Here is a 27,111-nt window from a genome sequence, read left to right on the forward strand (position 1 = left end):
CTTTATGCTAACAACATTCGTCTCTTCAAGGTCCTTCAGGGTTCTTCTACAGCATTGCTTGTAACTCTAGAAGCAGAATCAATTTATATAGCACTGGACAGACTTTGCCTCAAGCACTGTGCAGAATAGGTGGCTATATAATAAGGTATAAACAATCTACCAATCACTCAGCAGTATAGTAATGGTGCACCTGAAATTAACTGGCCAATCTTAGTCTGATTAGGAAAGAGGGACATTTCTAACAACACATCCTCTGTGTATAGATGTTTTATATCCATGCTGTTGTGTGTTAAAAGAAATAGTCTGTAGTTTAGGGAAGTTCACATTTTTCCTTTCTCAGAGTTACTCAAGGAGATTAAAACCATTTTGCTATTTCATATATGAAACTTCTGGCAGGTGATGTTGTATCTTAGAATAAAAACTTTCAAAAGAGGGGGAATAGCTTGCCTGACATTAGGACAAGTGACTGCCTCTCTGCTCCTTGCCTGACAAGGCACCAGTAAGCTGCTGTGCCAAATCGGGAAAGATCCTAACTTTTGACAGTAATACACCATTTTTTATACTTTAGTTTTAAAATGAATGAATACTCTGCACTTCATTGCTATTTGAATCTATTTTTAGATACCAGACTGCATCCAGTCTTCTCAGGAAATCTAATCTCATCTAAATCTTGTAAAATAAAGGTTGTTATATTTGTTTACCTTCTTCCATCATCGCTGAAACACACTTGCAAATACACTTTATCATTTAGTGTTCTCATCTTGCACAGTGATGGTGACATGAGAAAACAGGTTAGGAGTTTGATCCCCAGCTCATGCAAACACGTCTGATGTGTCCTTGGGCAAGACACTTAACCCCAAATTGCTCCCTGAGTCCTGAGCAGTTGAGGCCCACTGCCTTGCCCAAGGGCACATTCCTAGCACTAAGGAAAAGAAATGGCACCTTCCCCAGCAACCAGATCAACACTTTGGTCTGTAAAATTAATGCTTATGAGAATATAGAAACCAAACAATCAATCTCACTGCTGCTGTTGCCATGTCAACAAATAATGAGTCTCAGTTAGTACCATTATATATTGTAGATTACTTGTTAGATTGTAGAAACTTAAATGGAGAGGAGAGAAGACATTAACACGATTCTTCCACAATCCAGCATTATGTTCCCACTGTGAATAAACGTTATAGTTGATCACAAGGACCAGCCTCCCCCTACTGGACATGACCAGTAATACAACAAAATTCACATAAACTTAATTTCCTAAAGATAACACTCAATTAAACAAATTAAATGACCGTGTACAAATGATATGATTTTCTTACCAACTTTTGGTCAGCTGCTCAAAGAAGTCTTATCAACCAAAGATGCCAAAAAAAAAAGTCATTGCATATATTTCCTATACTGAGACCTGTATCTATTGTCAGCATCACGTCTTTGTGGCCTTGTATCAGTGTTAGAGTCGGCCAACTGAAGGGTTGGTGGTCCTTTCGCCATCTCCTGCAGTCACATGTTGGAGAGTATAAATTGCTCCTGCTGCATAGCCAGCAGTGTGTGAATGAATTGTACTGTTGTGCAGTTTGACACTTTCTAACAGCCTGTGCTATGTGGCTTTATTGTGAATGGTTAAATGTGACATGTGATGTAAAATCATTTTAAATGAACAGAAGTCTAGAAAACTGCTTTTTAAGTCCAAGGCCATTTGCCATTTGCCATTTTACCATTTCTTGCTCCATCGGCATCACTTTTGTCATAAAGCAGTGGCATAAGGGGGAAAAAAAACATTTTAAGATGACTTAGACTTAGACTTTCTTTATTGTCATTCAAACTTGTACTTTACAGTGCAGATAAGAACGAAATTTCGTTGCATTTGGCTCATTGTAGTGCAGGATGAAAACAGCAGCAAGTATTTACATAGAAAAATAAAAATAAGGTGCAGATATAAATAGATATAAAAAGAAAAACTATGAGTAAAAATACTATACAGATAAATATATTGCACGTTATATTGTGTTTTACAGTCCAGTGAGGTAGTCCTGTGTGGGGGTTTGAGGGGGAATGGAGGGATTATTTTTTCCTGTTCAGCAGCGAAAACAGTCCTTGGTGGGGGTGGGAGGTGTCTCTGCTGATTTTCTGAGCCCTGGTCAGACAGCGGATAAACAATAAGCGGATAAACAATAAGCAAGAATTTCATACTCAATTTGTATGTAAGTTATCAAAGCCTTCGCCTGATAAGAGCCATATATTTCTAAATGAATTATTCTACAAGCACATCAGGCCACTAACCCTGTAAGATACTTAAAGAGGAATACTTTGCGTTTCTTTTTACCATGTTTTCTTTATCCAAAGTAAAAACAAATATAAAAAATAAATTGCACGTATTTGATGAACTGATTTTTGACTTATGTGTTCAAGTATGACCAATTCCTTATGGCTCATTGTGATTAACTTTTATTAGCCGCAGATTTAATAGAGTTAACTAAGTATAACCCTTTTTTTTCTCAAGTTTTTTCTCAAGCTATAATAATATTATTGAATTATTGTAACTTTCCCCCCACCTTCTTGAACTACTCATATACTGAATGAGTTCTGTGATGTGAAACTGTGTTTGATTCTGTGTTTGAAGACTGGTATTTACCCCTGATAAAACCTTCACTATGTCTCTGATATTTTTTGACATCAATATATATGCATGTCTCAATGGGTTCTCAATATGTTAATAAATTGTTTAAACTAAGACTTTTCTTTTTTATTATAAGGCTACACTTGTATTAGTCTGAATGAAGGAAAGTGTGTGCTAAATCTCATATAATTCTACAGGTTTAATCTTGATCTATGTAGGTTTTTTTTGTTTGTTTTTAATCTTTGTTTGAGTTAATATAAACATATTGGAGGGGGAACAGCGGGTGTTTTTAGATGTAACACATTTCTCTTGTCATGTGTGTCTTGTAAGCTGCTACTGGATGCTTTGAATATTTCTCTGGATCAATAAAGTATCTATCTATCTATCCATCTATCTATCTATCTATCTATCTATCTAGCTATCTATGAGCCTACAAATTCCTAATTTGCATAATACTATTGCAAAGAAACCTTAAGCACAAGCATCATTTTATAGGCCTACTTAAAAAAATGTTTTAAATTACAAACTTCAACCAGCAGGTGGCACCAGTGATATACCTCCGCTAACTAAGGTTAAAACCTCAATCAAAACAGCTGACCTTTTCTGATTGGATTGTATCCGGTAGACTTTACAAATCCCTCTGCTCGTCCTCCCTTACGTCTTAGTGAACTAAACATTCACACACTTTTAATGGAACTATCGCAAGAAAAATAATAAAAACACGCAACATAGTGTGTTAGATATCGGAACTCCCTGCCTCTTTCCTTGACAATTAATCGTCGCATAACCGAGACAGCCTTGATTTCACGTCATTTGAATAACTCCGATAAGCCAAATGATTCCCACTTACTTTCACGTCTATGTGTAGTTTTTTACGACTCTTTGGAGTAACATGTCTTGCTCGTCGGTTAAAGTCGGTCACACGCACGTACCGTAATGCGCCGCCCGTCGCTCCTTTTGATGACCCACCGACTGCTCATTTCCGAACGCACGGAGATTCACCGAGCGGCGACCCGGCCCCTCCCGCCCCTCCTCCCCCGCTACAGCCACTCTCCCCTCGGCTCCACTCCCGAGGAGGAACCCGGTGCCCCCCGGCTGATCGTTTCCAATTACGTTACCCTAAGATGGAGGTCTGCAGATGGCACTGCTAGCGTCTGCGAGTCACCGTAACCGTCCTCTGTGTCTTTAATGACATTTTCTCCGGGGAAGAAGTGATTTTGTTGCCACCTTTCTGACATTTTTTTTTTCTCTCGGAGGGATCTTACTTGGGAGATACTGAAGCACGGTTCCCGATCGTGGCAGCCATGAGCTCCGGGGAAGGAGCGGAGGAGACGACGAAGGACGCCAGCGACATAGCGGCGTTCTTCAAGACCGGTAAGCCCCCCCAAAAAAACAATAAGTAAAGAGAGGTCGAAATGAGCTCAACATTGAGCTGCTCCCTTTGCTCCATTGGACATTGTTACCGCTCATGTTGACTGCTTTGAGGAGGGGGGGGGGGGGGGGATCAGACAGTGAGGGGACAAGGGTAGTTTTAAGATGAAATATGTACTGCTCGATGTGTACAGCAAACAGCAATGGCCAACACTGCTGTGGAAAAGGCTAAAAAAAAAAAAATTGTGTTTTGTTAATGTATTTTTCTAACCAACATGTAATCTCAACCCATACGGGCAAGAATAGCCTGGCAACGCTAGCTGGAGCGCTACACGGCCGAGTTCCATCATCGGACATCCTCTCTTGGATCCGGTTTAGTGGCTGGTTAATGTTCCGTGTACTTTTAATCCTATATGTGTTATATGACTTTAGCTGACTAAGACTACTGATACTGTGACACTAGATTAAAGAAAGTAGGTTTGACTAAGTGAAAGTTATGACTAAGGAGAATATAGGATCTAAAAAAGGGGGTATGTTGTACATCCAGCTCCGGACAGACTCAAGCTTAATGAAAGATTACAACTCATAAAAATAAATCACACCTTGACATATGTTGGACTGAATACACTATTTTGACATGGAAAGGAGGTGAGAAAAAGAAGCAGGTCGGGAGGGGGAGGTGTCCGATAATGGGCCTGATGTGTTTGTACCCATAGACTGTATACTGGCGTTCAGTGTTAGCATGTGAGCTAGTGAATCCTGTCTGCTGGTTAGCTCACAAACGCTAGCTGGTTTAGCATCGCTAGCTCGCCTTTTGAGTTAACAAAGCTGGCGTGTATCTTAAACAGCTTGTCGGTGTATTACACACACGGTTGCAAAATGTGCGTCTGGTTTTTAACTTATCATTCCGTGAACTCTTAATTTCTTCGTTTTCCTCTCTGTGCTGCTGCAAAATAAAAAAGCAAAGCTATGCAAGCAATGTAAACAATACATGGCGTGGCATATACAAGGCTGGGGTGTGCACTGTGCAGGAGAAGCTAGCTGTGCAAAAGCTATCGAGGCCATTGGGCTGCACTGTTATCAATATCCCCGTCTGTTGGCTGTGATAAAACGACACTGATTTCTTCATTTACAAGCGATATGCTTTTGGACTTGGTGTCATGCCGCCCCTTTGGTTGTTATGATTGTAACATTAGCTACAGAGGCTAATTAATCTGCATGTAGTTGGTGTGACCTGAAGTCCTGACGCGGGCCTGCAGTGATTTCAGAGGCTGCAACAGACTAATAAACATTTAGTTTTATGTGGGGTTAAGGGTCCTAAAATACATGTTAGTCTACGTTTTGTTTTCCCAGCAGAGGTTAGTGAAACCATGCGTATTGACGACTCATTTCTTATTAATTCCCATATCCCTACACAAATTAAGATCTAAATATATTTTTTTTGTACAAAGTTTAACCCTATATGTCCAACGAGTGTTTCCTGAGATACAGCTCTATGAAATTATTATCTATGGTCGAATGCCTGTTCTTTTGTTGGTCTTTGTCTTGATAAATCTGCAGACCTTAGGGGCTGAACTTGCAATGCCAGATAATCCTCTACCAATTTTTCACTGACTGAAAACAGTGAAATAACTCCAGTGCTCGATGTTATGTCTGCCATTGCCATCAGTAACTCCACTGACTGTGCCAGCTTACTGCTTTATGTTCCTTAACTAACGGAGTTGACTGCTTTTTGTGTTATAAAAGTAGTTATTGAAAGTGTGTATCTCTTGGTGACATGTTCACAATTTGTGATGCTTAACAATGAAGCAGTGGAATAGAATAGTGATGCGCTTTATTTACTGTGTTCAAATCTGACTTTTCTACCACACGGTCATGTTTGCCGTCTACCTTTTTTTTGATATTTTGAAATACAGATAGAGGGGTGTAAACAAGGAAAACAAGCAAAAGTCTTTACATCCAGCCCCTGACTCCTGTGGGTTGAGATAATAAGCACAGTGTATTTATTGAACTTATTCTTTGGCTTCCTGTTCAGGGCGAGTGATGAGAGGCATCCTGAAAACTTGCTTCCAGTTTTGTTGATGGTGTGCAGCTGCTGCCAATCTGCTGAATCTTTGTGATCAGAATGGATGCTCATTCGTTTGTGCAATAACAATATCATTTAGACATGCCACCAATTCTCCATCTGCTTTTTGTGGTAAAAAATAGCTCTTTATTTATAAATAGGGTATAGTTTTTTTTTTTAGAGGAGCAATGGCTCAGTTAATTAGTTTAGTTTGTGATAATGGTTAGATTCTGCTGGATTAAAAGAAAATGTATTGTTGATAAAATCAAGCCATAAGAGTGCCTTTAGGGATGCGGGTAATGAATGCCGCTCTGGTTTAGAAATAATACTCTTTATCATCTTTAACTTTTCATGCCAAACTGCACTTGAGACAGTGTCTTTGTCGGCCCAGTATGGGCACGGATTCAAATCTTACGAAATACAATGTTGTTAAATGTTTCCATTGTATCTTATTGGGTTCAACAAATATGTGTATTTTAAAGCTAAGTAATATTCGAACAATGATGGACATTGTGCCTTGAAAAGGTGCTCGCATCCAAGTTTAATATCACTTTGCAATAAGACCCTTCAAGAGCACATGGTTTAGTTTTTGTTTTCTTTGTTTTTGTTTTCACAAAGAGAGAAAAACCACTTGACTTCAGCTATACTTATGCTCCAGTTTATGCAGTATGTGTTACAGGTTGTGGGTTGTAGGCTCAAACAGATAGTGTTAATGTTAAATATGACCCATTTTCTTGGTTTTTTTTTGTCGTGGTTTGTTGAACCCTGTGAGCACATTTTGCTAATGTGCTGATGTCATTTTGTGCAACTGGACAGTGATTGAGAAAACCGTCTATTACAGTAAGATTTGATTATGATAACTATGGACATAAAATACAAAGGTATCCTTTTGTCTTCTCGCAATCTATAGCAACTTTGCATTTGAGAAATGCTCCTTTCTGATCAGAATGCCTGGTTTATTCTGTCCAGAATCTGTAGTGAGTCAATAAGTATGGGGAAAAAGCAGAGCATCCTTGTTAAAAGGTCTTCTTGAGACATCTTAATGCAAGTTGTAAAACCAGAAGTGAAACCAATATATGCTTGAGATAGCTCTTTTACAATAAGTTGGAAGGCTTGAGTGTCACATTCAGGCTCCCCTCCTCCTTGTTTTTCTCATGAACATCCTCTCGACATATCTGGAAATCTTGTTGTGACATGCACAGGTTTGAGTGTCTTGCCACAGGCTATGCTTCCCCCCCCCACTCTATTCCCAGCTCCTTTCTCATATCTTTTTCCATCCTTCGACATTTGGTCTCTTTGTCTCCCCCATGTCCTCCCTCTGTGCTGTCTTCCTCTTTCTCTGTCAATAAATCAATCAATCTTTAGTTGTGTAGTGCCAGTTAATAACACGTTATCTCAAGAGCAGGTAAAAGACCATACTCTTTGGTAAATCTGTGTGATTGCCTGCTGTCTGACAGTTAATTTTCCTAAATCCTCCCTTCATACTGTGTAGTGTTGGGCCTCTCCATCCTGATGCAAAATGACAACTTGTGAAAAAAACGATCTTTCCCCATATCTTTCCCCCGTCTTCCAGACCGGAATTAATACCTAGTCCCATAGCTCTGAAATGGGGAGTTTTGTTGTGTCTGATTGTCAATCATCCAGTTATTCCTCTCCAAACATATATTTGGCTACACTGATGACTAAGAGGCTGATTTAGTGTTGATATCATACAGTTACTACTTGTCAGTGTAGGACATTATTCATATGAGGAAAAAATAAATCTGCCAACCACACTGCTAGGCCGTCATGAATGAATGTTTAGAGGCTGCAACACGCCGTTCACAAGGTATGTCTGTATGTTTGAATGACCATCAGTATGTATGTATGTATGTGTGAGTGTGAGTGAGTGAGTGTGAGTGAGTGAGTGTGTGTGTGTGAGTGAGTGTGTGTGTGCGCGCCCAGGAAAGTGAGTGAAATAGACAAGCAGGAGAGAGGGAGAGAAATCTGATCCTGAGCATGCATTTATGACTCAGACCCATTCACCCAGGATCAGGTCTGCACACACACACACACACACACACACACACACACACACACACACACACACACACACACACACACACACACACACACATGCAGTCTGAGACTAATGGATATTGATCCAGGAGATGGAGACTGATTGAGGTCCCTCAGTAAAGGTTTCCTGCAGGCTTAAAGCTGCCAAGTCAGACACAGAGCAGATGCTGAAGTCTAATGCTGCTCAAAGCAGATTTCTTTTTATCATCCTGTGTTTATGGGCTGGAGGTAAACAGAGGATTGGTGCATCACAGATCAATGCAAATTAATTATTGAAGGCTAGCTTTATTGTCGCTTTGTTTTACCCCTTCCTTTAGCGCCACTTTTTTTTTTCTTTATAACTTGACAGTTAGGTGTTTTTAAAACCATAAAGCTTATTTTCCAGGCCAACACATGTGACACCAGCACTGCATGGTGCGGCTTGGCTAAGGCACTACTAGGTTATGCCGTGACACATTGCTTTTGGTGAAGGTTTCCATTGACAAAAGCTACAGATCGTATCATACATGCACCTATCTTGGTTTCATCTCAAGATATGCCAAGATTTTAAAGGAGCTGAGCTGAAACTTAAAGCGTACATTAAACCCTGCCAACAACTGATCAGAGAGAATCCTCACCCTGGACAACCCTGCCCACAACTCCATAGTTTTGTAGAGCGGTCTGTGTCGCAGGGCTGCAGTAACTGATTATTTTAGTCACCGAGTAATGTGACTAAAATAAAATGGTTATTCTCGCGATTAATCGAGTAATCAGACCATGCATGGTCAACCCTTTCCTTCCCCCCCATCAAGTAACTTGCTTTATTTAAGAGCAATAGGGAGATACAAAAGAGAAAATTAGACAGGTTGGGGCCATATCTAACTTTCAGCTCGACCATGTTGTTAGTCACATCGCTGCATCTTTAACCAGTTGCTCATCTCTGCTTGTACCAGCACGAACGAGCATCCTGACCATCAGCCGTCACACACAGGACTCGCATGATTTACCATCGGCTGTAGCTCAGTTGGTGGAGTCGGTCATCTCTCAAATGGAAGGTCGAGGGTTTGATCCCCAGCTCCTGCGGCAACATGTCCGATGTCTCCTTGGGCAAGACACTTAACCCCAAATTGCTACTGCTGCTTCACTGACTGTGTATGAATTGATGAGTTACTTCTGATGGTCACGTGACATAGCAACCTCTGCCATCAGTGTTAATGGGTAGGTGTGACATGCGGTGTAAAAGCACTTTGAGGAGACAAAAGACTAGAAGTCCTTTTACCAGCTGATGAAATACAGTTTTGTACTTTGCGGTCATTTCAGGGATGTTGAATACCAAGATTTATCAGATGGGTTTTTGTGTAGGGAGCGACGTGTCTAGCCTGCGACAAGGTCATATCATTTAGATTTTTTTTAAATATACTGTATTGATCCCAGAGGGGAAATTCGGGTTTACACTGTTATTTTTAGAGACACATGCTTCTCACACACGCACAAACAAGACCTGTGGACATGAATTGGTGAAGAGATGTCAGAGTGGGGCTGCTACACAAGGAGTGCACCAGAGCAGTAGGTGGTTTGGTGCCTTGCTCAAGTAGCACCTCTAAGCTACTAGCCCAACTCCCGTATTATGGTCCGCACCGGGACTTGAACCAGCGACCCTCCGATTCCCAACCCAAGTCCCTGTATACAAGGCGTGGGCTACCATAAACAAAGCCAGCCAAACCAAACTACATACTGACTGATAATTGCACTTGTATGGCTGGTTTAGTATTAACTCTTTGTTAATAATGTAATTAATTGTTTAATGTTAGAATTACGTAAATCAGCTTTGCCGTGTTTCTCTTAACTTGCTTCGTAGTTTTTCCGCCACCTAAATGCGCTGACGTAATCGTAGTATCTATTCCAAATTGGTCTCCTCTGGTTTGGTTAGCAGACTTCAGTCAGCTGTAATAAACCAAAAATGTGCAACATCAGTGAAACTACTGTAGGGCTCATCACGTTTCAAGTATGTAACTGTGGCTAAGATTATCCAATCAGTGTTTACATTTCCTCAACCGCACTGTATTAAAATAATATTCAATCAGAAGCCCTTACTTGCCATCCAGCTTCTTTCACAGGTACACACCTGCAACCCACTAACAACAGGTCCATGTCATGAATCCAGATTAGATTGATTTTTCAGTATTTGGCAAATTAGATGATTTTCCCCACTTGTTAAATTAACTCACTCTAGGTAGGCTTCAGATCAGATTTCAGGGCTACAACCATAACATTGTAAGAAGTCTTACACTGTATGGTATACACCTTTTAACATTTGAATAGGGTAAATGAGGTCACTAGTACTCAGTGTTGGTATATTCAAATGTGAAAGGCTTAATATGGAATTAGTTGTTGAAATACATTTTCAGTACATCCCTCAAATAACCTTCAAATACTCTATGATGATATACAGATTTATATTGTCTCACTTAATACATATTTCACCTCCTAATGTCTAAACATTAAACCCTTTCATTTTTAAGTGAACAGGAGCGGAATTAAGTTGAGGAACAAAGCACAGAAATAAGTGTGAGGCCAATTGTAAGAAGCTCAGGCTGATAATGACTCTTTGACACTAAGGGCACCCTGTGCTTTGCTGTATAAGGGTCTTTGTCATGGGCAGCCGCTCCCAATTCTCTCCCAATTGCTATCTGTTCTCACTCGCTTTATCACTTTCCCGGCTTGCCGTTTCCACTGTCTTCTCCATCTTGTCTTCTCCCTGTTTTTGTATCACTGAGATCCTAGTGTACTACCAAAAGATGGAAAGGGATTGTTCTTGTTTAGCTGTACATGCATGTTAAGTTGTAGAATATCATGTACATCTGTAAGTGACCGTACTATTGTGCAACAAAGATGAGTGACTATAATCAGTGGGATCCAGATGGGGGGGAATGATGATGACTTTTATAAAGCATTGCAGCTTTGATCAAGAGGAAATGGATGGCTGAGTAAAAAGCACCTTTAAAAGGTCAGGAGATTAAGCTCGAGCATGGGGATAAAAACACTGCTGTATTGTGGCATTAAAATGTGATGTCTCCGTTAGAAAGGCATTCATCCCTTAAATGAAACACAAATACATCAATGATCACAAGACAAAAACAACACAGGTACTTTGGAACCATTAGCGGGACTGACCACCATGTTCTGAAGAACAGCTTCTTTGTGTCATATACTCATAATTTTGAAAATAAAGGACGAAAATGCTGAAAATATCAGTAAGTAAAGCATTAAATCAATGCACTTGCTCGCTCCTTTTCCCATGAGTAGTTGAGTAAACACAGTATCTTTCTCATTCCCAGTAACAGGTGCAGGGACATTAAATTTTAAACGCAGATTACAGCAAGCAGAACAAGCCAAACCCTCTCTCAACAGTTTTTCCTTCCCCTTCTGTTTAAATGATCATCTGTTGTAGTCTGAGCAACGTTTTGGTTACGCGTTTGCATTCAAACAGAAAGTTGCAAGTCTCCCACTCAGAGGTATGACATGGGGTTGGGGGGTAGACACTTGAATTTGTAGACTGATATCCCTTATCAAAGTGAGTTTGTGCTACATTGGAAGGAAACATCTCATGTTTTTTTTTTCAGTGACATGTGACAGAAACTATGACCTAATGTTGATTAAGTTTTTGGAACCTGTCCCACTTTCACACTCGCAAAGTAAAAGCTTCTTATCTCAGACCACTGGCAGTGAAATAAAGCACCTCAGCAAATAATTAATTAAACAATCAAAAGGTATATTGCATGACAGATCTTTTTAGAATGAAATGCATCTTGCCGTCCGATAAAAGTCAAACATTTGCTCTCTATGGCTCTGTTTTTGGTCTTTTCTTTAACCAGCTAGTGGCTAGCTGTGTCTGTCCGCTGGTTGGCCCTGAGCTTGTAGTGTACAGTTAGGTTACAGAGGTTTTGAACAGAAGCCAGCAGTCTGCTCAATAACCAAAAAAGTAAAATTGCGTAAAATACAAACCATATTTTTGAAGAAGCTTAAATGCTCTGCAATTGCAGAGGGGAACTGAACAGTCACGGATAATTCTCTATAGACACACAACTTGTTCACACTGAATACCATGTGATGATCCATTTTAAATATGAAGATATTGTTTATGTTGAGTCATGTGTTGCCCCCAGCAGCAGCAGCATCTTCTAGCTTCTATGACAAATGCAATAATAACTGATGCAAATCATTGATTTTTGGAACTTCCACGGTAACAGACGAGGAGTGAAAAAAAAACAAAAAACACTTGACCTCACTGACTAGGGTCCACACAGCAGAAGTGGTTGGAAAATTCAGGCCACAAATGTCTGGCTCAACTAAACGCTGTCATTTTTCAATCAGAACACGGTGAGCAAAATCATCAAAAAACATGAAGTAAAATGAATGGCAGCAGTGTCGTAGTTAGTAGCCCAGAGCATGTATGAAGTCAGTGTGAACTCCCAAGTCCTACCACAGTAATATAACCCTTAACCAGAACAAAAAGAACCGGATTGCATTTCTGAGAGACTGCCATTCACTTCCCTGCAGGTCGGATGCATGTAAACAAGTTTGGTCTCTCTCTGGATTTGCCCTAAATTTCAGTGTGAAGAGAGTGACCTGTAACAGCAAAGTTGTAAGATAGGACAAGTTCAGGGAGCGGTATGATAAATAACATTTGGAATTGTAAAGATGCCATGGATGTTCATGCTGATGGTAGAACACTGTTAAAAAAATAAGTAAATATGCAGTATGTGTGTGTGTGTGTGTGTATAGAAAGTCAGCATGGTATTAATAACATAGGGAGCAGATTGCAGATCCTCTCATAGATAGTATGGAGTGTGTGGGGAAACAGACTGGCAAAGAACTGTTTGAACAGGAATATGTGCAGCAGTACAAGTCCCTTGTCTGTGTGGGTGTGAGTGATGTGTCAGCTCTAATAGCATTAGGCATGTTAGAGGTGAGAGTTCATTGGATTACACACGCTGACCTAATGTAATCTAGTGTTTGGACAGAGGCAAGCAAATTGATTTGTGTGCCATTGCTTATGAGTAATGTGCAATATGATGTATGTTTGTGGATTTTATTGTTCTGTAGATTTTAGTTTGTTTCAGTTGTTTTCATTTATTGATTCTAAGGTAGATGCAACTCAATGCAGCACCAAAGTCACATCACATTATATTTTATGTTCTGTGTATGCACACAAGGGATTAGAGCTGGGTATTGTCCGCGACTTCACAATTCAATTAGATTTTGATTCTTTGAGTCACGATTCCTTTTCGATTCGATTCGATATTGATCAATATGCTTCAATATCGATTTCTGAATGATGACAGGAATAACCAGATTACTCATTACAGTACCTTTTTTGATAGTTCTTAAGTAATTAATTGAGCATTGTTTGTATAGGTTTAGTACAAACTGACTTTAAATGCATTTCATTGTTGCATTATTCTTTAATGAACAAATAATAAAACATTAAAGTCCAGTATGATCTAGAGTGCACATTTGTACCTGAACTGAATTTGCAGCTAAATCGTATTAAACATAACAGTGCTGTAATGGCATAGACAAAAAGTAAAAAAAAATGTGTAAAGATATGCACAATTGTGCCTGAGCTCATTTCACAGCACCTACAGTGTCCCTAGTGGAGAGGAGTGTCATCACAACGAAAAGAAAACCTGGGCTTCCGGCTTGGAGGACCATGGCCTCCATACATGGGGTGCACGCACGAACCACAGCGCCACCAGCTCCCCGATACTAAGTCTTTTCTAACAAGCCGATGTAAACTTGGTCTGCAAAGGCCTGTGCTCTCAGAGAGGCTTTACTACCCACACAAACAGATACACAGATTGCTAACCACATAGAGACCTGATAAGACCAAAGGCCAGCTGAAGTGAGGTAATTGTGATGGCTGGGTTCCACGGTCTTGATATGGGCCGTTATCGGAAAGGGACAGTTGCTTATTCAAACCACCCACACAAGAAACAGCAGAAAACAGAGTTTGCTCGCAAATGAGACAGCCGTCAATCAGTATAGGTGTTAATCTGGCCAAGGTATCAAGTTAAAGAAGAAAAGGAGTTGTGAAAAGAGGGTGGCATGAAGTGGAAGTTTGTTTTGATTAGTATCATTTTGCACCGTTAGATGAAGAACTTTTTAAACGTACAATCGAATGTCATTTTTTGTGTTAATAATGTAACATGAGATTTGAAGTATTAAGTGTGTTTCAGATGTGTTAATGAGTTTTTAGCTTGTTTAAATCCTCTCTATGGAACAGCTGAAACACAAGCAAACCTCTTACTTCTGTGTGTGTGTGTGTGTGTTTATAGAAGGAGCTTGTCCCACTTCTTCTGCCAGGCTCTTGTTCGGTAATTTCTCTGGCGTGATAGCTAATTGGTGTGAGCTCGGGAATTTTTTTTTTTTTTTTGCCTCCCTACCTCTGTCTCCTACAAACAAGCTGGAACAAGAGAGAGGGAGAAGAGTCAAAGGGGGTACAGAGAAAAATAGAGAGAAGATGGAGAAGAAGGGTAAAACAGAGGGAGGCTTGCTGTTTGCCATGAAATCACATGATAACTGATAACCCCTTTTTCTTCATGCATTCCCGCAAGAGGAGCATAAACAATAAGCCTTGGAGTAAGTGAATGAATTTACTGTCCTGCAAGAGAAATAAGGAAGTCTACTCAGGGCAGGTGGAGAAGAAAAAAAAAAAAAAAAAAAGAGTGAGCTTCGCAATTCAAAGACGGAACAAGAGAGCGAGGCCTTGGAAATGTAATGAAGAGAGTGTTTCAGAATCAGAATTGTGTTTTATCTCCAGGACGTGTCCACACAGAAGGCGCTTGGCGTTTTGGTCTAAAAACAATTAACATCTAGAATAAAGAAGTTAACGGCTGTGAAACGGCAGTTCTCCTGCTCGCAAGGAACTTAAATATAAGAATGTCATTAATATTCAAATAAGACATGAAGTAAATATAAAAACAACATTTTCACAATAGGCAGTGGAGTGGATTGAATCTGCTTTCAATCGATTAGGATCAGTGTAAAGAGATTTTCCAGAATGCTCTCTGCTCCTATTTTCAGAGTAGAAAGAGACGGAGAGAGTGAACCAAACTAGGACAAGTCCTGAAAGACCATTGTACTCCTTTTCGTCTCCAGTGCATTGAAAACTGCTATCTCACTGTTGCCCTCCCCATTTTGCTCACTTTTTCTTTCTGTCTTTTTCTGTCCTCTCCTCTGACTACTTTTCACCTTGTTTCTCTCCTGATAAGGGCAGGTAACCAAGAGAAATTGATCCACTGTAAACATCACAGTCGGTGGCCTTTTGTGTCTCAAGCAAAGGCTATAGCCTGGTAAGGTCCTCACACGGGGCCCCCAGAGGCCTGCAGGCAATATGAGGAATGGTGGTGTCCTTTATGTCCTCATCCGTGGGTCACAGTTTTGCTTTTACATCGTGGCTACAATGTCTAATACTGACTTTTCTTTGCACCTTGCTGGGATCTTGGATGAGGCCAGGTGACATTTTTGGATTAGAAAATTGAAGTCTTTATCATCATGACTAGGGGGATTTTTGGAGCCGATATCCAAATTGGGGAGAGAAAAAATCAGATTATGATATATGGGCCGATATCTTTCTTAAAACTATGTTTGATCTGTACAGAGATAGATTTAGAAATACACTTCGTTTTTGCTTTAGTCACTGAAATGCAGTTAATGGCTATTAATCGGCCAGCCGATAATATTAGTCAACATTAGCTTTTCAAGTGACTATCGGTACCGGCTAATTTTATCGGAGATATACGCCGATATTACTCGACTTATTCACGAGTAAAATAGCATTTCATGTGAGTTTCATTGTACGACACTAGCAGTTCTTTCACCAGCAGAGTGTGCTATATGGATTACAACAAGCGTTATCACTCTCCAGAGTGTCAAGATACATGTATGCACATTTACTTACCCGTAGAGTGACCATCTTGTCTTCATTATTTATCTTTTCAACAAGTGTTTGATAACTGCATTTGAGGGAGCATGCAATAAATGTGTACATTTTTATCTATCTATGTCTAGTAGATACCGGCGGCCAATGTATCGGTATCGCATTTTATTTCTCCCCAATATCGATATTCGACATCAGAAATTCAACTGATCTAATTTTAATGGCATTGACCGAGTTCAGCAGCATATTTATTTGGTTCAAACTGTGCAAATAGTGCATTGGATAACGTTGGATATACAATGATACTCGATTGAATGCCACCAGTGTTTATAAGTTGATCTGCATTTTAACAGCTGAGTGTTCTGCTGCTGTCTGTGGAACAGTCAGCCAGTGCCTTGCATTTCCTCCAAATCAGCTGGGTGCCTCTTTTCACATGGCTGGAATAAATTAGTTTTGCTTCTGCTGATTTCATTTGCCACAGCCTATAACAAACTCAACAGAGATTTTCTCGTGTTCAGACGGTGTAAAGGAAAATACCTTTTAGACGACTGGAAAGGGTTTTTTTTTTTGTTGCGGCGGAATGAACTGCTTCCATTTATTTGTGCTTGTTGACATTTTATATGTGGTGTAGGAGAAATCTCTCTCACCAAATCGCATACACTCTTTAAAAGTTGTAAAATGTTCAGAGTTTGAAGTACAGTAGTCTTTACCTGTAGCAAGAGTGGGCTCTTTAACAATAGACAGCTAGCAGCACACTGATGACCATCATGGCTGAACTAACGAAGAAAAAGCACCAGCTGGCAGCTGCCAATACTCAGACTCTGACAGACATCCAAAACAACATCACAAATTTTGGACTAAAGCACCTTTCACACATAGATTGTTCGGTTTGGATGCATGTGTGAAAACAAACAGCTGAATCCATCCAAACCGACTTTAAGCTGATCTCTTCCCCGTGGAAAAAAAAATCCAAAACACTTTTTTTTTTTTGGAGTGAGCCACTGTGTGAACACTGCAAGAAAAAGTGTGGAACAATAGCCATGACGTTCATGTTGAATGGAGTTTTGGTGTGTCAACTTAATACTGCTCAGCCCCCAGTTGCCTGTATTGTGTTTTCTTTATTGTAAACGTATTGCTGAAATGTCTTTACATGGAGAGAAGCCCAGAAACAGATTCCTTTATGGTAGCGTCCTCCCTCAGGTATTTGATCACTTTCTGTTTTGTGCCAGGTAACTAAGATCTCTCTCAGGTGGCTGATCTCATAGCTATTATAAAGTTAAGTGTGCTGTCGGTCGCTCTTGACATTTAAATGTTCGCTAAAACCCCTACAGCGGTATCTTCCGCTTCACTCTCTAAGACAGACTTGACAGCAGGGTATTGCTCATTGTTTTTGTGCCTCACACCTCATTCTAGTGGGTATGAGCCAGACAATAGGTATTTATAAATGAAAGAGGGTCTTTCCTTTCTGTGCATGAGTCAAATGATGAGTGTGCCTGCCGAGAAGGGAAAGACAGGGGCCCACTGAAAGGGTGGTCTTTTGCGTTAATGTGGGCTCAGAGGCAGAAACTGTGAGTGTTGGGACAGAAGAGAGTCGTCTGTGGAGGGGAGCAACAGTTCAGGATACAGTAAAGCCAGTGTTCAACTTGGTGAGTTTACTGAATCTGACTGATTGTGTGTTTCAGACAGATTGGAGTTTTGAGCTTTTATGGGAAGGGGTCCATTGGAGCTTTGCTTCGTCACTGCCTCAACAGTCAAATAGTCAAAGAGCTGTCTAACTCTGTCCAAATCACTTTGTGAACATTTTGGCCTTTTGCTTCTTTGGTCTGCAACAAAGTTCACTCAAGTGTGTTTGCATGTGTTGTTGGACTAACACAATGCTTCAGCTGACACAAATCTAGAGGAAAAGCCTTTGTTATGACCGCAATGAGGTGTGTATAACTGCGTCTCTCTTGCTTTGCACACATGAAGTGTGTTTTATCTTTTTTTTTTTTTTTCTCTCCATGCATGTTTGACGTCTGGCTTGACTACAGCCCTGGTTGTTTAGATTTTGATAAGATGTGGGCAACCACTACTGTAGTCTGTTATTACATTGTTGCACACTGCGGCTTAAGTGGACATCTTTGGCATTGCAAATATGTGAAGTATGTGGGTGTTTGGTCTTTCTTTTGCTTTCCTTTTTTCCTGTTCTCTTCTCCCTCATGCCATTTTATATTCTCTTAAGTTCTCCCAGGTAAACAGCTTTGGAGAAGATCCCCTTGGGACCTTTTTTTTTTTTTGCTTCTCTTGACTGCCCGTCGCTGCTTTCCCATGCCATGTTATTGTCTGTGTGAGCTTCTTCTTATGAACACGAGCCCCTGTGGCTGGTATTTATTATCAGCAAGTTTGCTCGTGTAGTTTTATGAGTACTGTGGTGCTATATGTTTTGTTACAGAAATTGCCACGAGCAACATTTTGCTTTTAATCATCACTATCTGTTACTTCAGCAGCGTGTACAGAAGGAAACCAAATCTCACATTTCACGCCATTGTTTCCTAAAGAACTAGTGAACTGAGCAGCAGGGTGATAGTTTAAATCTGTTGGTCCTTGTATGGAGCTTCACACCGCTGAAGAGCAGAAGTCATGGCCTGTTACAGAAGAAGCTACAAAGGAGTGAAGTTTCTTGCTAAGGCCCATAGCAAGGCAGACACTTTGTGGTGACATGTTAACAGTGTCCCGTGGCAATACTTTAATTGAAGCAACAACTTCCCCATTTGGGTTCATCTGACCTTGAAAACTGAGCTCTACTGCTCCGGGCCACCGTCCACTTCAAATGTTGACAGAGGGTTGGAGGCATTGTGTTTCCGACTTGTCTGTCCATCTGTGTGCCCTAGTTTTGTGATTACAACGATCAAAAATACTTAACGGGAATAGCTTCAAATTTGGCACGTTGTCCTCTTATAGTGCATTGACACTTGCACACGACTCCTGAAAAGTTCTTGCTTCTTACTCAGTAAATCAGTAGTTTGACACAAGATTGATTTATTAGTAATTTAACTGATTGAAAAATTATAATACATTTCCTCTGCTTAACACATAATTCTTTAGACTTGCAGTTGGAGCTGTGTCCATATTTTTATTGTATTATTTATTTAAATATGTTTTCCCATCCATCCCTCTGTGTGTGTGTCTGTGTGTGTTATCCTTACCTCAAACATGATGCCAGTCGCTCTTCAGGATCAGTTGCTTCTAGGGATGTAACGATTCATTAAACTCACAATATGATTCTCTCTCGATTTATTTTACAAAATGAGACTTAAGACAAATTATGAGACGACTGAAAAAGATTCCTTTATGTTTTTCATGAAAACACCAATGCACCTCGTAATCGTAAACCCAGCTTGTAGTGTGGTTTGGCCTCAGACCATGACACCTTCTGAATCGATTTTTAACTGCCTCACGATTAATCTTTACATCCCTAGTTGCTTCTCAGAAATTGGTGGTCTTCTTTTTAATATGTAGTGCCTGCAGCATATCAAACTGGACCCCTGACATCCTCAGACACACCCGGAAGTGTATTAGGATAATATTGCAACACGTGATAACTCTACTTCCTCTAGTCTTGTTTCCAGGAGTGGCTGGAGCTGGTTTATTTTCCTTCTTTCTTTTTTTTTAAGGAGTGAAAGAACCTCTAAATCATCTTCACTTCTTGATGACGCGACTTGATCAGCACAAGACAAATTGTCTCGCGCTGCGAATTTTCCCAATTAATGGAATGGAAAAATGAATGCGTCAGACTCAGTGTTCAAAGTGTTTCAATGTTTGTATCGGACAACTGATCCTAAAAAGGCATCCGAAATAACAGAGTCACTGTGCCAAGGCCTTTTAAAGGAAGAATGTGTGATATTTTATACGTAAATATCGCAGAAATCCAGTATATCCTGTGTAAATAACTCTCTGAGTGAGGAGTGTCTACAATGAGAGTGACGCGCGAGTCCTGCTGTCTGTGATGTTGTCTGAGCCGTATCTACAGCGTTGTTTACGTGGACGGGACGGCTGGCTCGTCCCCTTACTTATGAAGGCTGTTTAAGTGAAGGACTAGAGGAAAGAAGAATAACACACAGTACTCACTGCTTAATTGAGCGTCACGTAAGCGTTTTCAGATCATGGCCACTCCGCGTAAATCATCATGCTATGTGAAGCTATGCGCTAACGAAAGAGCGCTACCATTAGCCTGCTAACACAACAATAATAAATGAATAAAATGAAAACCTATCATCTCCGCTGCCAGACCGGAGCTGAGACGGACCGGACACGCAAGCTTCTGGTGGAAGTTGGCCGTTAGAGATATTTTTTTTTTTTTTCCTTTTGACATCATGCTTAAAAGTGAATAACAATGGTAGAAAACCGGAATCTGTTTTTAAGTCTACTCCTCATGCATGTGAAATGTATCACTTTTATATGGCATGTACTGGAGCAGTATCGGTCTTTGTACTTTATATAGACATCAAACTCTATCTCAGTTGACGTTGTAAGACACTTGACAGTACAGACAGATCCTAAAGTCTGTAAACGCACCGGCCTCTTGCTGCCTCACTGCAGCCCCTCTGTATGGTTAGACAGGAGGTAGGAGCCTGAGTCAGAACAGAGAGAGCATGTGTGGCTGAGTCAGCCAGTGGAGCGTCCGGCAGCCTGTTTACATGTTGACGGCACATGACACTGACTGTATCTTCCCCTCAGTCACAGCCAGCAGAGCTCTCGCACACAGGCTATAGGCTGGATCAATGGACCTCTTGTTCTATTGGCTGAGAAACCACTGTGTCTTGGTCATGAGGTATAGGGTGATTAGAAGATGACTCCTGCATGCACCGGTCAAGTGTAAGCAGAACATTCTCTTTGACAACAAGAAAATTGTCAAGCTGGTATAACAAAAGATCTGATGATTGAGACAACAGTAGCTTTTTTTTTTGTTTTTCCCTCACATCAGAGGAATTGAGTATGCTTGCCCTTTATTCTAGACATGAAAAATGTTTCTTATAAAAGCCCTGTCTAATAAGATGTTGGTATATTTTGTTGTGTTTTAAACTAATGTGAGAGAGTTTTAAATTTACTAACGCAAGTTATTAACTCTGAAAGTCTCAGAAACGCTCCTCAACCAACGTGGTCTCACATTGGATCCCTGCTAAAGACTGGCATCCTAGTCCTCATTTTCTCACACAATAGCGCTGATAGCAAAGTGAAACTGACCCTCTGTTGTGTTTTTTTTTTATGGGTGGATTGCCATGAGATATGCAAACGACCCCAGTAAACCGGAGAAGGTCCTATGCTGAAAGTATGATTTATGCTCCTTTTTGGAATCAACACTGTTGGTGTAAGTGGTGGAACAGATCGCAGTTCCATTCGTGATCCATTCAGATTACTCCTTCTGTTTGGAACACTTGCGCATCTGGAGAGTGATGGAAAATACATCATCGTCTAAAAGAAATATGATGGCGCTTAATCCCTTTGCCGAGTGTCAGTGAAAATAAATAGTGCATGGAGATCCACTGTACAAATAGGAAGACAATTCACTCTTTTTATAAATGTTTTCTCAAAGACTTCACTCAGAAACATGTTGTGTTAATATTCCATTATGTATGGCTACTTTGTTTAAGCCTCTGCTCTGACTATGATGATTGGCGCAGGTTCAGTCACCTGAGTTTGCAGTACAAAAAAGCAGAGAGGCCAGGCTGCAAACTTGTGTTTAGGGTGTGTCATTGCCCAGCGATGGGCGCACCGTTGCATGAGTTTAAAATACTCAAAACAGCGTAGGGCACATGAAGGCGACAGAGTAGGTTAAAATCAGTTCCTGTCAAAACCGAAGTTATATGCCACTATAGTTTCACAAATCCAGTGTTACCATCTAGCGCTGACCATGGGGAATTGCACATATTTCACATATGTAAAGCATTGTCATTTGCATGCATTTAGTTTGTCGCGCCACAGTGCCTACAATAATGGCTGGCATATCTTTCCGCCAATCAAGCAGTTGTCGTTGCATTTTTGATGACGTGATCTTTAATTTTTGGCTGTGGGTGCGACAGCACTGAAGAAAAAAATTCCCATTATAAAATGATCCATAATTTATCCAATGGTTACATTTTCACTCTTGTTGAAGACAACAATTGTTAATAGCTGGTTGTATATCCTTGTTATGTTTATAATATAACTGTATTCTTATTTGTGTGTGCCAACAGATGGATCCCTCCCGAAAGAGCCAAAAGGAGATGTATCGAGTCAGATAGCAGGTAAAACTAACATAAACAAACGCAAACATACTGTATGCAGCGGTCAGACATTTTACTGCTGTTATTCCATCCTTGCCAAGTCTTTTTTAGTGTGTAGGGTGATAGTGAGAGAGGAGTGTTTTCTTTATTATTGTGGAAATATCACTGTTATACACACAGATACACACTCACGTACATACACACAAGATTAATATTTCAGTCTTCCCAGTGACAAAGACAGGTCATTGTCACCAGGATTTCTCACATCTCCCCGACTCAACTTCTCTCCTCCCCTCCATCTCCCCTGTCTCCTTCATCACTGCATACCCAGTCCCCCAGTCTGCGATTGGCTACTCGTGTCTTAGCACTCGTCTCCGTAGCGTCAGGTTTCTCTCCATACGTTGAGATGGATAACGTCTGTAGCTTTTAACCTCTGTCTTTCTTTCTTATCCTCATGCCGTTGAGTTTGAGATTTGATTCAGTTGTCCATCATCTGAATATTTGAACATTCATCTCAGTTAGATTTGATCTTTTTTCTGTTTTGTCCTCACTGCCAGCCAGCAATATAGCAGCAAGACGGTTGCTGCCGACAGGCCGGTCAAGACCTTTACCGGCCGTCTCGCCGCTATATTTATATTTTCAGCTTTCTCCATAGAGCCAGTTAGCATAGCTTCCAAGCAATATGGCGGACGTTAAGTTTGGATTCTGGGAGTGAGCTCCCACCCACTGATCTGTGATAGGTCTGTAGCTTCAGTGGTCGAAAATATGAGGAACTAACGTTGTAGTTTTACCCCGCTAACCGCAGCAGCTTCCAGTGACGCAAAAATCGTCATTTTGCATCACTGGAAGCTCCCTTTCAGACTTAGAAATACAAAGATTTCCCATCTCAGGGGGAAATGAGGGCGGGATGCACGACCATTCAAAAATACCACCAGGTTTCTAATGATACAAAGCTTAATGCAAATGGGTGAAGTATCCCTTTAAAGTTTTCTTGCTTGAAAAGTAGAGGTAAACAAATGATTGACTTCTTGCAGCTTCAGTTAAAAAATGATCAGCTTCGTCGGCCTTGGACATTTTAAGCCTGAAAACCCTAGATTTAAAGGAGGACAGTGAGTTGGCAGGTTGCTCCGATGCCCTGGAGCTGAGCAGGGGACAGCTCTTGTGCCTGCAGAAAAAACGTGATAAAATAATAATGTATGCAATTACATGTAGACAATACTTGGCCTCATTATTACTGGCTGGCCTGTCTGTGAAACACTGTCAGAGCAGTGATCGTTTCCTGGTATCTGGGGGGGTTAGAGGATTAGGTCTGACCATCTGCTGGCCTGGGCTTCTTAGCCACTGGTCTGACTGGGCCAGAGTTTGTTGCATGGGGAGAGGGGCCAGTGCTGTTATGTAATAATGTTAATTCCTTTGGACCTTGATAGATGTGCTGAAGAGTGCTTCGCAAGGAGGGAATGTTGTGGGTTTGTGCACATCCATCACTCTCTCTATTTCGTCCTTTCTTTTTCTGCCTTCTTGGCAGTGTGATCACGATGTACAACTACTCCAATATAAGTGAATTGAATTTGTGTTAATCTTCAGTAATCAATTGCATTATGCAAACAGACATGTCGCCTGCAGATGGCGTATTTGTGCAGTAAAGATAGGATTGCAGCAGGCAGAGCTGCAACTGGCTGCTGAACTACAGCAGTAGAGAACAGCTGAGCTGAAGACTTCAGTATGAAACTGTTCACTCCATTTGGCGCTGAAAATGTGAAAGTATAACGACACAGAAGAGAAGAGATGGATGTAAATACAGTGGTTATCTAAGGCTCGCTATCATAGTTGTATCAGATTTTTAATACATTAAGTTAAGTGTTGGCAAAAGTGTTTTTCCCTGTCACATCGTGGTCTGTCAGAATGAGATCAGTTGGCATTTAAAGGCCCGTGCCAATGATCTCTTGGCAACTACAACAAGCCGTCTTTTTCTCTCCTCTTTTTGTGTCTCTCTTTTCTCCCTTCTTTCCCCTTTCTTCCCTGCTGTGTTTGGGTCGCTGGGGTAACCCTGGCCTGTTTCTCGCTCGTTAGGCTACCCTGCTATTAGAGGTCTGGACGGATGGAGAGAACAAAAAGGGGCGGAGGGAAAGGAAAGATGGTTCTCTCTCTCTCTCTCTCTCTCTCGGGCCAAAACTCAGATTTGGGGACAAAAAGAGGAAAAAGGGGCGGGGCAAGGAGAGCGAAAGCAGAGTGGACTGGAAACAAACAAGCCAGGCTGTGCTGTGTAATCGCTTGCTCTGTCAGCTTGATGCTTCTAGATAATGATACCCTGTTTTCACCAACAGGGCCAAATTTTCAATGGAGCATGAAATAAGTGCACACACATAGCTCTTCTTCAAATTGCACTTTTTAGCACGCTGTGTCTCTTGAATCACATCATTCAGCTGGACAAAAAAATAAAAAAATCCTAGAGGTGGTGAGGAAGATTTTACTCAACAAGTTAGATTTTTTTTTTTTTACATTTACAGTGAATTGTAACAAATGGCAGAAGAGCACATATTGTTTAATTCCGTTCGTACGTCTTGTTTATCGGTTACCACTTGTTTTGTGTGTACAAAGGCAAAGCTAGTCAACATTTTACACACAGTAGGTCTTTGTTAAACTAGCACAGCTGTGTCTGATCACAACAGCCAATCAGATCAACTATTTCGTCCCGGTCAAGTATGGGAAAACCCTCCTCGCCCAATCAGGGCTGCTCTAATAGAACCAAGAGGCTGGTGTCCAGCTGCCAGAGGTAATATTAATGGCGGCTCAGACAGAAGGATTATAATAAGACGGTGTTACTAGCTATGAATAAAAACACAATAGAGTTACACAATAGTAATAGAGAGGAGAAAGAGGGAAAACAGGATGACAGATGGTTCAAGACATATGAGTGTGATATTGCAATAGCGAATGATAAGAGTCTGTAAGAGTCTGAATTTCCTCTTGTCTTAATAGGATTGATTGATCTTTTACAATGAAACTTCCATGAATTGAACCTGGGGAATATGTTAGGCAGCAACGGAACATGTTTCCTGTGTTGTGATGCTTTGGAAGCAGGAAAAATGGGGAAGGGCATTGATGTGAGCATCTTTGATAAGGGCCAAATTGAGATGGCTGGACGACCAGGTCAGAGCATCTCCAAAACTGCAGCTCGTGTGGGCTTAGTACTCGTCTGCAGTTGTCAGTATACCGACCAAAAGTGGTCCAAGGAAGGAAAACAGCCATGGCTGTGAAACCTGTCCGTTCACTGATGGGCAATTTTATATTCAAAATAAAAACAAGGTGTCAAAATCAATTTAATTCCATTTAAGAGTTTCTAACATTAAAACCTGCATGAATAAAACGGCATGTGTTTGTAGTTGTTGTGTCTTTGATCAGGATTTAGGTCAGGGGTTCAGGTCACACACGTGTTATTCCTGTCCACTCTCTCACCCTCAAGGAATTCCTGTTATTCCTACACATCCCTCAGCGGATGAGGAATTTCTGGCACGTTTTGAATGTGGGAAATCCAAAGTTATGTAGGGATGCACAGTGCACACACATGTGCACGGTTCTGGTTTCTCTTGACCAATAACAGCTGGTTTAGAACTGCTGTGTCGAAGTTAGCTGCCAGGGAGCCATTATAAAACGACTCCTGCTATTAACCAGACATTGGAGATACTGTGAGTGTGTGCTAGTTTTGTGGTATGTAGGCAACTTCTCCCCTCCCTTCTCTGACTGACCATACCACCCGTCCCATCTGCCATTGGTCCAGGCAGCTGTTGCATTCACTCTTTTTTTTCTTTTTTTTTTATCACAGAAACACACAGACTTCGACCCCTCCCTGAGCTATTTGCCAGAATCCCTCTAGGGCGCTCTTCTAGTGTTGTTGAGTAAACTGCTTTGTTGTATTAGCCAGCCTAATGCCCACTTGACCTCTCTGAGGCCCCCCAACAGGTCTCAAACCTCAAGAGGTGTGTGCCGAGTGTTGATATGATCCGCCACAGACACACGACTCCGTATCAGCCCTGACCTGGAACGATGACCTGACTGTGTTGTTTCTACACAGCAAAGCGTGATGGCATTCCTGTCATTTCCTTCACCAGTCCATGCCCTTTCTCACTGAAGGGTGTAGCTATATCACTGGTCACTGGGTTTCACCACCATGCACTTCACACAGAACCTGTGACACATGGAATATTAAGATCATGAACGATTTATCTTGCTAATGCTGCATTGTCCTCGTGTACTGGAAAGACGAGCTTCCTGTCAGATAATGTTGACATCAGCTTTTGGAGAATACAATTGGGGATTCATCGACAAGGTAATAACTTCAAAAGCTTTAGCTAAAAGCTTATTGATTATCAATAGAATGAATGGCATCATGATTTTGCATGTTCTGCTGTTTGTCGCTGTTATATTGATTTTTCACGTAGTTAGGGTAAACACTGATTACTTGCATTTTGCCACAGTTTTCAGTATCCTAGATGCCAGGACAGGGCCTAACATGTAGGATTAGTATTGGTCAGAATGCTAGTCCATGCAGTGATCCAATACCAAATTTGAGTTGCGCAGATGGCTTAGCGGTTACGTCCTGTCCCATGTATGTAGGCTATTGTCCTTTAAGCAGGCGGCCCAGGTTCAAGTCCAACCTGTGGACATGTCATTCCCCACTCTCTCTCTCTCCCCCATTTCTGACTCTGTCCACTGTCCTATCCAAATAAAGGAAACAAAAAAAAGGAAAATAATGCCAACATTTATTGGCCTTTACACAGATGTGGTAAATCGAATTGCAAAGGGTGCTTCATCACACATTTTGAAATAATTCACAATT

The 27,111-nt window shown here is 40.9% G+C and overlaps 1 protein-coding gene across 7 annotated transcripts in view; it reads left to right on the forward strand.

Annotated features, from left to right (window-relative positions):
- The first annotated feature begins 3,742 nt into the window (after positions 1–3,742).
- Positions 3,743–27,111, forward strand: part of trioa (trio Rho guanine nucleotide exchange factor a) — a 77,639-nt gene continuing 54,270 nt past the window's right edge. For all 7 annotated transcript variants that reach the window (XM_065948475.1, XM_029279197.2, XM_029279198.2 and 4 more), the window contains exons 1-2: positions 3,743–3,991; positions 22,245–22,295. In XM_065948475.1, coding sequence (XP_065804547.1) covers positions 3,922–3,991; positions 22,245–22,295 — 121 coding nt within the window. In that variant the 5' untranslated portion in view covers positions 3,743–3,921. The remainder of the gene's footprint in view (positions 3,992–22,244; positions 22,296–27,111) is intronic.

Source organism: Labrus bergylta, chromosome 19 (assembly GCF_963930695.1).
Source record: "Labrus bergylta chromosome 19, fLabBer1.1, whole genome shotgun sequence".
Lineage (NCBI taxonomy): Eukaryota > Metazoa > Chordata > Actinopteri > Labriformes > Labridae > Labrus > Labrus bergylta.